The 13,655-nt window shown below is 41.6% G+C and overlaps 1 protein-coding gene across 8 annotated transcripts in view; it reads right to left on the bottom strand.

Moving 5' to 3' along the window:
* The window catches only part of ANK3 (ankyrin 3), a 368,949-nt gene that overhangs the window by 40,222 nt on the left and 315,072 nt on the right, over window positions 1-13,655 (bottom strand). For all 8 annotated transcript variants that reach the window (XM_054071749.1, XM_054071756.1, XM_054071755.1 and 5 more), the window contains 7 exons: window positions 13,462-13,616; window positions 5,877-6,088; window positions 3,906-4,113; window positions 3,249-3,345; window positions 1,852-2,080; window positions 1,162-1,287; window positions 284-406 (listed from right to left, as the gene is read on the bottom strand). In XM_054071749.1, the coding sequence (XP_053927724.1) occupies window positions 284-406; window positions 1,162-1,287; window positions 1,852-2,080; window positions 3,249-3,345; window positions 3,906-4,113; window positions 5,877-6,088; window positions 13,462-13,616 (1,150 nt within the window). The remainder of the gene's footprint in view (window positions 1-283; window positions 407-1,161; window positions 1,288-1,851; window positions 2,081-3,248; window positions 3,346-3,905; window positions 4,114-5,876; window positions 6,089-13,461; window positions 13,617-13,655) is intronic.

The raw sequence follows: 13,655 nt of genomic DNA, 5'->3' as shown, positions 1-13,655 counted from the left end.
TCAACACGTGACGTTACTGAAAGCATAAACCTATGACTTGCAGGCTGAAGCATGAGCTGTAAACAGAACCATAAAAATTATAGGAACTTGACACCACAGTAACAAGAGACTTTAAAAGCATCTACATACGGGAAACTAATACAACGTAAATTTAAAAAGCCTTTATGATATTCCAAAGCATTCTCATTACTGGCATTTCACAGGGTTTCATCATCACTAGCAGGAAAAAAAAAGACAAGAACTACAGGAGCAAAAATGAAACCAAACCAACCCTAGCAAGTACCTTTTTGTGTGCTGGCAGAGTGATATTCAAGTTGCAAACAGCTGTTTGTGGCAGTCCTTTTGTAGTCTTTGGTTCTTTCAAAAATGATAATCTACCACAAGGTTCCTGGCTGGTGTCTCTAACCTAGAAAAGAAATTTTAGTACAGCATAGTAATATGTAGTAATTCAGAAACCCAGGGGAGGTTTCTGGATAGCAGCTCAGACTTTCCTTCCCCCAAAAGCTAACTAATGGGTAAAGATCAACATCACTGAGCTGCAGCTCAGACTGAGGTGCTGAAGGAGAAAAGGTGTTACCATGGAAGAATTAGATTAGCCAGAAGCTCTCTGATGGTAAATCCACACAAGACAAGATGTTGAGTGAGTCCAACCAGACAGTTTTGTACTCTGAGATTATTGAGAGACATTTTCTGCTCACCTTTATTTTTTTTTTCTGCCATGTTTTGCACTTGTACTCATCAAAATGCTTACAAACATCTTTTTGCATGGCAGCTGTGATAAGCTAAGGAAAGTGAACGTCCTTACAATTCAGAGATGAACAGTTCTGCACACCTTCTTGAAGCCTGTTCTGCTGTACAGTATGGTTTTTAATGCACATCATTTAGTTAGTCCCTGGGAAACGGCGATCTCCTGGTAGCATTCTGGAGGTCTAACTTGAGATATGGTTTTAATAAAGGGCTGCGAGTCCATACCACGGGTATTCTGGTCCCAGCAGCTCTTTTGTGGCTTCATGCAAAGCACCCTTGCCATGTTATTCACATATTAAACAATGACACTTACATCCTTGGGGCAAGTTAGTCCTATCAGGCTGAAAAAAACCCGTTTTAATTGGGAGGAGGAGGGAATATATCAACAGAATTATTGGCTTGTTTTGCATTTACCTTGATAGAGAATGGCAGTCTATTTTCTTTGAAAGCATAAAAATTAAAAACAAGCTGCTGTCCTCCTTTAGTCAAAGGGGCCAGATTTCCATAGCAATCAACGTAAATAGGTTTTCCTTCCAGAACCTATCAAAATAATAAACAAAAGTAAATAAAAGCTCTTTTCATAGTAGATCTGTGCACATACGTATATCACAATTTCTCCCATCACAGTTCCTGAATTTAGCACAAGTCCCCACTTGGATTAAATTCAACAACAAAATAGAAAATCACTGTGTATTATGGCAAAGTATTATGAGTGTAGGCAGTTTGGGAAACGGTGAGCTACTTGCATAAGAACGTGTAGATTTCCTTCAAGAAACAGCATGTTGGTGACTATGTATTCACCACAGACGCCCTACTCATGACTGGGTGTCTGTGGGGCCAATGAAAAGGAATTACAGACCAGCCCTCTGCAGGACTACTCAACAGCAGTGCATGAAAACCCACTGCAGACTGGCCTTGGCCATCCATCTGGAGACAGGCCTTCATGCTCCCCCCACCTTGTCCTTCTTTGGCCTCCTTTCAAGAAATCCTTTGACACAGCCTTGCTTTATTTAACTGGGCTTAGAGTGGTTTTTGCAGGAACTGTTGCCACTTGGAAAACACACTGCCCACTTACAAGGAGGAAACAGACAGTGAGAAATATACCTCAATGTCTTTGCTTCTTGCAACTTCTTCAAAATTCTCCTGTTGCTCCAAAGTTTTGTCCACTTTGTCATCAGTCATGCAGAAGCAACGCAAGTTAGATTCCACAGGGTCATTCATTTTGGCAAATATCACAAACTTTGCCATATAAGGAACGCATATTAATTCTCTATAAAGCTGTGTTGCCAGCCCGACAGTCTCTAGTACTTGATGACAGTCTGCGAGCCAGAATCTGAGAGGGAAAAAGTAAACCATTCAATCTACTTTTCATTATGCTCAAACATTGCTTAAGCCTTTAAAGAGAAATGATGTCCTGTGATCCTTTGCCATTTTGCATCCCTACTGTCCTTGCAGACTTCCCAAAGCTGTAACTTTCCTTCTACTTTCAGTGGAGCTTTAACCATTCAAATATGGGAATACTTGGTAGTGAAATGTTGATATACCTATTTGACCCTTCTCACACTGGTATCTCATAGAACTGCCTATTTTAAGCCTCATTTGAAGCCAAAGCATTTCTCGTGACCACGTATTATGTATGTTGTCAAGTGCTGATGCTTCACTGTACATTTGATTTGCTAAAACAACCTCCTTGATAACTAATACATAGTATAAAATCACATCTCCCATATAGATTGAAACTGAATACTCCAACAGTGAAGTTTTCCAGAGAGACAGATGTTACACTGTCACTTTCTCATCTTATGATTAAGAGTCTGATGGCAATTTTAGAACAAGTTATAAATATTTTAAATTGTAGTTTGTATGAGTCTTTTCCACCTATAAACCCTTTTATTGGTGCAAATATTATGTATTGAATGATAAAACTCCTTGTTTGGCATACTATGAATTTTATCCACTAGGATGCATGAATTGCACAGATCCTCTTTAATGTTTCCAATCAGCACCTAGATCTACTAAGTCTATCAAAATTCATTTCAATCCATGATTTTTTTGGCAAATTATATTTTTGTGAAAGTAGTCTCGCATAATTTTCAACTAAAAAGCTCACAGCCAGAAACTCAATATCTTTAACTTTTTAAACAAATGTTTCTTAATGAATCTCCTCAACTGGGTTATTGAATGAGCATCTTAAACTTTCCATCTCTGTTGCTGTTTATAAGAAAAACAAAGCCTTACTGTGGCACTGCAGCCTTTAGAGAAACAGCATGTGTCATTGCCAAGAGACACCACCACAGCAGAAAGGGACAGGACAAAGCTACATGTGCAGCCCCGGATGTGTGGGATGCTGATACGCAGTGACAAAGAAGCATCTGGTCCATTACTGCTTCATCAGTCTTGAAAAAGGCTTATAGAACTCCAAAAAAACATCCCACAACTCTGCACTTTGTTGATTGAGGGAAACTACTCCCTAGTGCACTTGACAAGCTGCGTTACCATACCTGGCAGAAACATTGGTTGTGAATGAGACACAGTCATTTGAAAACGTCAGCGGAGTGGTGCCTGTGATATCTTCCCACTGTGCAGGTGAAGTACCTCCTATGTAAATACAAACCATAAAGATTTTCTTTCAAACATCAAGCAAAAAGATACTACATTAAAATATCTGTATCTTAAGTTATTTTGCTTCACCAAAAAAAAAGAGAATACAGACAATAATGTTTTCCAACAGCTGAGCTACATGTTATATACTACACCATATGTTATGCATCAGAAAACCATCTTGATGTAAGCAAAGCACACACCTACAAGTCAATAGCAAACCCCTCCATGATACCAGCTAGGAAAGAATTATATCTGCAAATGATTTTTAGTGACAACTGTGTTCAATAGCCAAGGCTGAAGTTCTTCATACTGGCTAAATGGCATTTAATATCTTTTAGCAAAGTTCTGTAAGGACATGAGAACAGATTCAAAGCTCATAGAATCAGTGGGAACCTTTCAAACGATCTCATCTGGCTTTGCTCAGGAGAACTGATCTGCGCTCTACAGCACATCCATATGCCTTTACTGGAAAGCACAAGTTCCACGGTTATAAATGTGAGCACAGAGGCACCGCTGCCAGAGAAACCCTTGTAAAAAGCATGATTTTCTCTAACCTGTAATGCTACATAAAAGTCGAAGGCTAGGTGTCGTGTCCCCTTTGTACCCATTGGTTACACCTTCTCCTGATGGAGGTGGCACAGGAATCGTCATGGTTATTGGCTTGTGAAATTTTCTTCTTCTTGGCTCCACAGTGACGATGGGACTGAAAGTTGCTTTGTTTCCAAGGATTTTTTTGACAATCTCCTCTGGAACCGGTTGAGCCTGTCAACACAGTGAATGTATTTAAACTAGAGCTACAAATTGGTTGTAGACATGCAGAACTGTTTTCCAGAAGGTAAATAAATTTTCCTTCTATTTTCCGTAGAATTAAATTTCCTTTTTTTCTCAGGCAACCTTCCCCTACAGCTCTCAAGGGTGATTATTAGCACAATTCATGCTTAGTATTTTTCTCAACAATCCACCTATGATTTCCTAATAGCTAACTTGTAGAACAAAACTGTAAATCTCAGAAGAACTGTAAAACTCAGAAGGTTGCCTGCAATATTTACTAAGTGGCTTTCAGAGCAAGTTTGGGTTTGTTTTTAATTTACAGTGATGAGTGATATTAAATACAATTTCAAAATGCAAAAGGAGGCCTTTTTTATCAGCAGAGTCTTGAGAAGTGAGGACTAGACAGTCTCTCTTGGAGATGCAAAACAGTTCTCACACCTCTGCTGAACACAAATCCGTACTCCCAAGGAACACCGCATAGTCCGATTTACCTCTGCCCTCAGTGCTATTCCACTACTGATTATTAGGAAAGAAATACTTCGAGTCAAATTCATACAGAACGCCTTAAGCTATAACAGAGCTTTAAGCAAATTTCAGACTCTCTACCTCCATTTTGTGCCTTGAAGGGTTTTATAACTTTATATGGGAAGAAAGGTAAAATATCCAACATGAGAAGAAGTGCTATAAATTTTTTGTATTTTTTTGTCAAAATTGAACTCAAAATTGACAGACGTATTATGGGACACTTGGAGGTTTGCATGTATTTGCCTTTTTCTCCCCCCCTAAACATTCAAATCTGTTTCAATCAAGCAGACCCATGACTAGCTCCATTATTCAAACTGCACAATGTATTGATATGCAGCTACAGTGACAAAAGTGCATACGGAGGCATCATGCTTCCATCACATTAGATAGCTCTGGAAAGGCAGCGGTATAACCATAATATCAGAGCTTCCATCTTCTCAAGTTTAATCATCTTCAAATGTGAAATACCATTAACAGACAAGAAACGTTCCAGTGTGAATTCCGGGCACTGGAATCTAAACCAGCATCTCTATTTTATGAACCCATCAGACTTGTCAGGTTATTAAGTGATTTTTAGTGATAATTAACAGAACTGAAGGAAAAGATACCTTCTACAGAGCATTTCTCCACTTTCCATGCAGTTTGTTTAAGGAGAGTTTAGGCTATATGCTCTTCCCAGATTCCAGCCACCACTAGAAACGCAATGGTGAATGTCCTAAGCCACAATAGACAGATAAGGGAACTCTTTCACCCAGAAAGAGCTGGCAAGGAACTGCATAAACTCTTTTACCAAATACATTCCTATGGCAAAAGGCAGTCCAGTGACACCAACCACAAGCTGCTGGCCGCAGGAGACTGGGAATGTACAGCCGCTGTGCAGCTGCTGACAGCCGTGGCCAGCAGGGAGACGGCAGACAGTATCACTGGGGCTGCAGTGGCTCCACGCCTTTGCTTTTCTCTCCGTTCTTCAGAAGCTAAGCAAAACTCAAAGTGGCATTGAGCTTTTTGCCACAGGGCAAAAGACTGCAAATCACCTGCACCAGGGGGTCGTTAAGAGGCAGAGAACATGCCCAGGCAGACACACGCCAGCTCAGACCCCAGGAGTGACTACTACCTACCTCGCAACCCACCACTAAGGAACAGCAGGCTCTTAAGTCGAAAGCCTCTTGCGTTAGGACCAACAACATGCTTGCAGATGCTGTGGACCTGAACACAAGCGGCCCACTTACCTGGAGTCCCACACGGATTCTTTTGGTTAGTGCACCCTCAGGGAAGGACGCTTGGACACGTGGCACCGTCGTGCTGCTTAGCACCCCACCCTCCGGGCCTATTTGGTTACTCTCCTGCTTGATTCGTGAGACCACTGCAAAGTACTGAGGGAAATCCTTTGTGACGATCCTGCAGATACGCTTCTTCTCTAGCTCCTCAACGCTGTCCAGCTCTGGTGGGAGAAGACAGTTAAAACATACAGGCATTACCTGCCCAGCTTCATACCAGACATAGCTGTGAGTGTGAGGTTTTGAATTTGCCTTAATATGCTTAAGTTTTTATTTATTTACTACAGGAAAAAGAAAATATTCAATGCTATTAATTATCAAGCTTCAGTTTGCTCTGTGAACTTTTGCATAAATCTTCACAACAAAAGAAAACAGCACCGGACACACAGATCTCCCGGGACACCTAAGCACTAAGCGTGACAGTCTCTGCAGCAGCAGCTGCAGGATGGCATGTTTGTCACATAGCACAGGAGTCCAAGGAGGTCTGGAGGTGATGGTCAAGCTTCTTTCCTCTTTCATCTACATCCAGAAGCACCCAACTGCACTGATCTTTCTTGCACACCCTCACAAGACATTTATTTCCAGCCTTTTCCCTCACATAGCTCTGACATGCAGAAAACCACAGGAAAAAACAGACAACTCATGAACTATCTAACTTCATGCCAAGCGTGCAATCCAGAGTTTGCCCAGCTAAGGCACTTTAGAAAACTATTCCCCAGACTGGCACCAATACAACCCTGACCAGACACTGAGCTCTCCATAAACTGTGGATGTGACAGAGCTCTTTCTGCCAGCACCACCAAGGAAACCATAGCAAGGATACCTTGCCACATCACATTCTGCACATTCTGCAGACCAGACCCGCTCCACAGAGAGGTCTACTGCTTACCGGGGGGCATCAGTGAAGGATGTAACTAGAAAACTTCCCTCCTTGGTCAAAGAGACAGATTATTACCCTCTGGTACTATTTCAAATCAGCAATGATGGTTTACAGTGCAGAAAGCTGAAAGCCATCAAGAGAGACTTCAGGACTCAGGGAGAACGATGGAGGGCTCTGGGGCACAAGTAGCGTTTAGTTCCATTCCAATGCTAAGGAATGAGGAGCAGGAGGTCAAAGAAAAGCAGTTGATTAATGTCTGGCTCTGAGCCTGGTGTGAGGAGAGAGGCTTTGGGTTCTTTGATCATGGGGTGACCCACACACCCCCAGGCTTTCTTACTAGGGATGGGACATGCTTATCTCCTAGGGGGACTAAAGTCCTTACTAAAAATCTAGCCAGGCTCTTAAATAGAGATTTAAACTAGATGTGAAGGGGAGAGGGACAAGACCAGGCTAGTCAGGAGTGAGCCTGGAAGTGGGGCTCCAGTGACTGAGAGATGGTGTGCTGGAGAGGACCGCCAGTACATCACCTCAGAGCAGAATCAGATCATCATTTCTCAGACCAGAAAGGTGCATGGAGTATCTACCCATACTAACTAACTAATTAATTAAGTAGTTGACATAGATGTATATACCCCAAGGAAAACTGTGATATGCCACAAATTTAACTAATTGTGCAACTATATATGTGTGTGTAAATATGCACTAGTGAAATCCCTCTGATATAAAAACTACTCACAAATTGAGATAATTACACAAGTGTCGTGCATTTCTCCTGTAATTTCTCGCACTCAGACTTTTAAGCTATTGTAACTGGGTTTCACTCCAGCACTCCACAAATTTCCCCTGTTATTTCCCTCCTTAAAAAGGGCATTCCTAAAGAAGAAAGTTTGTTCCTTGAAAGATGACATTTCCATCAGATGCAGCAAGAGAAAGCAGGAGGAGCAGAAATGGTACTAGGACAAAACGCACATGTACAATTCTTTACTTTATGTGACTGAGACATTTTCCTCCTCTGATCATGTAAGCTCAATTACAGCTCCAAAGAATTAGAATATAAATTTGCTAAAATGTCAGTTTTCCATTTTAAAACTTTCAGTAGGTAATTTGGATTAATTGCACAGTGTTGCTATGGATCATATCTAGGTACCAGAAGAGGATAATTTCTTATCATAATGTCAGCTTCCATTTACTTTGACTCAGAGATTGATATCTGAAGCCTTCTAATGAATTGGTATTCTGCCTGCAGCCCCTGGAAGCTTCAGCTTGTGCAGGAGACAAACTGGATTCTTAAACTACCAGGCAGGTATAATCTTGACTGGTAAATCCTGTGCGTTCTCCTGTTTGTTGCTAGAGACTAAATTCACTGTAGAACGCTCACAGAGGTGAAGAGTATTTAAAATTCCCTTGAAACAGAAAATTAGTGCTTCATACAAGAACATTTTGAAATCCTTTGAGCCTGGCAGGTGGTCTCATTTAGAGGAGAAAGAAGATGTGAAGATTAGAGCAGCAGAACAACAGTCAGGCATGGAGTGGAGTAGGACTATATTCAGGGAGATGATGTTTGGATAATACATATGTAAGCTTCTGTATGGAGTTGCCCTCTAACAGAAGAAAAAGATAGTGAGCAATCCAACCACATCTCTGACTGCCATAAGAAAGGCAGTGTTAGCATGACAAAATTCATGAAACAGGGAAAACTAGTCCTGGGAGAGGTCGTGTTTTCTGAACATACCTCATGCATTTTACAGAGAGAGCTATTATCATTACTGTTTTCCTCAGTTGCTGACACTTTGTTACCATGTAATTATTTCAATTAAAAACCCCAAAGGATTTTTTAGTTGGTTGTTTGATTTGGGTTTTGCATATGTGTTTTTTTTTTTAACCACAGAGGAGTACAGTATTCACCTTGTCTTACAGAGAGGTATGGTAAAGAAGAGAGACATAAAGCAGAAAGGTGAGTGGCAGAATTGAGAAGAGTGTCCCGGTGTCACTATCTCCTAGATTTGTGTTAACAGCCCGAAGAACACCTATTGCCATTAAGTTTTAGTAATTTGAGAAAAAGGTATTCTGAATACTCCGTACATATATGTCTTCCCCTGCCACTGAAGTGTATGGCACACTTAGCCTAAGGTGGCTGTGGGAAGTGATGGGAGAGAGATGAGCTGGAGAGAAGGGAGGAAAAGCAAGATCACTCCTCCTCGCCTCACCTTCTAGTCCATGAGGAGAGAGGAGAGAGGAGAGAGGAGAGAGGAGAGAGGAGAGAGGAGAGAGGAGAGAGGAGAGAGGAGAGAGGAGAGAGGAGAGAGGAGAGAGGAGAGAGGAGAGAGGAGAGAGGAGAGGAGAGGAGAGGAGAGGAGAGGAGAGGAGAGGAGAGGAGAGGAGAGGAGAGGAGAGGAGAGGAGAGGAGAGGAGAGGAGAGGAGAGGAGAGGAGAGGAGAGGAGACCCAGCCGTGTCCTCCAAGGTCAGAGAACACCAGTTTTATCAGGTGAGAGACTGTTATGGATCAAATCCATTCCATGTCTAATAACTTTTTTTTTTACTCTCAGGTAAAGCAACACAGAGTGACTGTCTTCTGACTGAATACAGAATAAGAGAAGTCACAGAACACCAGGCTAGTTCATCAGCTTCAAGGTGTCTTTTTGTGATATGGTATCTACTTTCCCTTAACAGGGTCTTAAAAGGAGTTTTGCTAGCACTGAAAAAAAGAAAATCACACTTGTACTTAGCAGACTGAACAGTGCTTTAAGTTTTGCAACCCTCCTGCCGTACTGGCTAGAGCAGAGCTGACCTTGTCACTATGCAGACTGAAAGGTGGAACGAGCATAGGATACCAGTTTCCCCCATACAGTGATGTGCCTATTAAGAAATTGTTGCAGTAACAGTGGGGCACCCAGGAGGCAGCACTCGAAGGACAGGAGATTGATGGAGGCAGAAAGAGCGCATGGAAAGGTACAAGAAAAAGCTGAAGGCAGTGAGATTTGTCTTAAAAATGCCGGTAACTAGACCAATCCACCCAGCTTCAGTATTTCACATACACAGCTAGATGCTCCCAGTGCCAGGAGGAAGTCTCATCCTCAAATAAGGCACTGCCCTTTATGTGTTCTTTTGTCTATCTTTGCACAGTCTCTTATTTTCCCATTCACAACACAAAGTCTAACAGCAATATATTTAAAAACTCTTCCTGGAAATGTGGCAAAGCCACTGCAGAGTGATTTATGGTGGTATTTTAAACTTCAAGTATAAACAAGGTCACACTCTGGTTTGATGTGTAGATTCAAAGAAGTAGTTATGTAAAAACTCCTGCTTCCCATCTGAAACCACACTGAGCAGCTGCAAGCATATTGTAGCCACAAATATTTGCATTTCTTGGCTCACTCACTAGTTTGCAAATGCCTGTTGAAAGATTAGCTACTCCAGTGTGTGCGTTTATGCCCACAATTTGTCTACAGGTACCTGTAAAGGGTGCAGGAATGTAAAAAGCAAACAAGTTATATCTAAAAGAAGCCTGGTTAAAAAAAAAGTATTTACCAATTAGAACACAGAGAGCTTGTCAAAATAAAAATAAAATAAAATAAAATAAAATATAAAATAAGTTTATCTTTTACTTGCTTTCAAGTTCAAATAAATGTAGTATGGTCAACAGCTGTGTATTGCTACTTCTGTGTTTTGAACCAGACTCCTCTTCCTGAAAACGCCAAGTTCCCTGTATTCCCTCAGACTTATATTTGTCTAAGTACAGCACCACCTCTAGAATAAGAAATATTTAAGTAGAAACCTGATGGCACCAAAGAAACACTGACTCTTTACATCACAGTTCATTGTTCCGTCATGATAATTAAAGCAAAGTTCTGTTATTATTTAATCCAGCCTTTAGTGCCCTTAAGTGTTGCCTCCTGCTCTGGATTATTCTGAGTCTGAGCCTTGGTTTTCCAGCAGATGGTGCTGCTTCCAGCAAGACCCACGTGAAGGCGAGGAGCAAAGATGCCCTCGCTCTCGTCCCCACTGGCTAAGTGGAAGAGCAAAACAGGAAAAACACAACAGAGAAGCAAACTGCATCTTTAAAAATTAAGCATAATAGGGAGCTGGGAATAAAAGTTTGATTGCCCTCCTTCACTGCACAGAAAGGAAAGACTTAGTGAATCACAGCAGATTTAACACAAAATGGACCAGCTGCTTTTAATAGAAAAATGGGCACTCCTGCAGCACGTTAGGGCATTTAGAGATGATTGTGTAGATGGATTTCCTCGCAAAGACACACTAAACTTCTGGAAATGACTGACTCTGTGGCTGCTTTTAATTTAAATTAAAGATTGCTTCTGCCTCCAGAGTTCATACCTGGAATAAAACTTACAAAGTTATGGCTCTTGAGATGCAAGGTAGTGCTTCAGAGCCAAGCCTAATTGCAGTATTTGGAAACAAACCAGTAAAAGTTCAGATGAAAAAACACTAACTCACTCTTAGTTGCACAAATTCGTCATTTTCTGTCATTGCTTGGAAGAGCTTTTACACAGAAAAGGTGTCATTTAACTGGAGCAGAATTTTGTCAAGACTCCAGTACTATTTTAATGCAGGTGTTTGGTGCCTTTCCTTTTTGTTTTCCTAACTAGAGAAGGATTAAGCTAAAATGGACTGAACAGATAATTAACACAATTCTCTGGGTGTGTTCACAGTGTTTTTTCTCCTTTCCCTCTCATAAATGATTGTCTGGATTGCTAAAAGGCATTCCTGTAGCTTGGCTTTTAAGGCGCTAAACAGTTTTACTCAAAGGAATAGTCCAGTGTCCATCACACTTTCTGTGATTCACTGACTCTACATCTACCCACTAATCTCAAACAGTTCCCCAGAAGGGAAGAGGCACCTGAAACCCTCAACAGTTCAGAAAGGTGTACTCTGGCTCCAAATTGCGAAGGTTATTATTTTAGGCTTTAGGTATTGAGGGCTTCCTGCCCACCTCGCTCAAAGCGTTTTTATTTATTGAGCTCCTTTCTCTGTAAAGTGCGAATTTATCCATATGGCACCTCTGGAGAGCTCTTTTATCAGTGATGCAAGCTGGAGCACTCTAGAATAATGGGTTTGTGCCCAGATTTCCTATCCCAAACTGAACTAAGCTCAGTTTGGAAAGCACATGAAGCAGATAAGCAAGCTGCTGATCAGTTCTGACTACCTCGCCACTGACAAGGCACTGACACTTCAGCCAAATGCCAAATCGTTACCTCCTATCTCATGCAACGCAGAGAAGAGAACGAGGGGGTGTTGGTGAGATTTTTCTTCAGGAAGGCTGTGACTACTGCCTTCAATGCTGAAGCAATTCTTCCCAAAGCAATACTATCCTGGGCCACCTCACTCTTTCGCTTGTTCCCCTGCTTTTAGGTAGCCTTCTGTGATGAGGTGTATTGTATTTTTCCAAACCCACTGACCCAGCATTTGCAGCGTTTCTGCCCTACTGCTTCATTGGTTTTATTACATTCATTTCTAAATAAAGAGCTACAATAGATCATCCTATAACAAGCAGATCTTTGCCGTTGCTCTGTATTTTTACAAGCTCACGTGCAATTCAAGTACTTTGAAGTGAAAGTACTGCAGAAGTCCATTCTGTTGTTCCCATTCCCAGGTGCCCAGGAAATTAGTAAAAATACTAAATCTCAGGTGCCCAGGGAGCCCCTCACAACAGCACTAGTCTCCTTTCCATGTTCTCAAAAAGCATGTCTTTTTTGTGGCTGCCCTTTTCAAACAAGGAGAGGCCAAGATCAAAGGCAGAGCTTGCTCACAGGTGCCTCTCATAGCTGCCATTCACAGGCTGATCATTTGATTCAAATGCTTTTGCCCTTAATGAAAGAGATTTCCTGCAGCTTGTACCCCACCACACTGTGACTTTCTGTAGAAGGTTACCCAGAGAAAACCCTGTCCAAACCACAGTTATTTCATTCTTACTCAGATGCAAAGAGCTCAAGCAATGGTTTATCAGCACAAGTATTGAAAAATACTTGCTAGGAAAAGAAAGCAGTGGTGCCAATGTATCTCTGCAGCCCCAGCCTGTCTTTGCCAACGATGTGTCTGCAGGGACCATCTGTCACAGCACTTTCTGAACTGTGTACAGTTGACTTCCCTCATCTTAAGGGACTCTCACATAAACAGCAATGTCCGAGCAGAACAAGGGAGACAGAATTCCTAGATGGGCATCAGGAAGGCACGTTGTGTGTTTGTGGGAGGCAACCTCTAACAATACCATTCCAAAGAAGAACAATGTATGGGCCTAGGCTGCACCTGTGGGAAAGTCTAACATAACTGATATTTACACTTCAGTGTTGGTCTAGAATGACCTTCATGGAATGACCCTGCCTGAGCAGCAGAAGCACGTTTACCTCCAGATGGGAGGTAAGTAACCTTCTTAACTTCATGCTGTAAAGCAGCTGCGCAACTTTGCTTAAACTTGGCAAGACGTCAGACCAAAACTTACCACTCATTTCAGGATGTCTTCAGGCCACTGCTGAACAATTTATCTTTCCACTCTTTCCACTAGTTTAACATGTAATACAGATTGTATTCCCCAAAAACAGATATCCCCTGCACTGTTTTATTTTAGGTTGCTTTAGGCTGCTCATGTTAGCAAGCCTACACAAAGGTAAGGCTTCCTAAAGCTTTGAGAAGATGTTTACCTTCATCCATGCCATTGAGTATTTCCGTTAAGTCTTCATGTTTGCTGTCATACTGGTGCTCCTTCCACGTTTCACCATTTTCACTTCGAAGTACGATTAGTTCTCTTTCCTTTCCTCGCATTGATCCAAAATGTGGAATCTCCACTATGACAGGGCTAAAGAAAAAGGAACCATATTATTTTTAATCCTATATT

Source organism: Cuculus canorus, chromosome 7 (genome assembly GCF_017976375.1).
Source record: "Cuculus canorus isolate bCucCan1 chromosome 7, bCucCan1.pri, whole genome shotgun sequence".
Lineage (NCBI taxonomy): Eukaryota > Metazoa > Chordata > Aves > Cuculiformes > Cuculidae > Cuculus > Cuculus canorus.
This window is presented reverse-complemented; position numbering and strand designations above follow the sequence as displayed.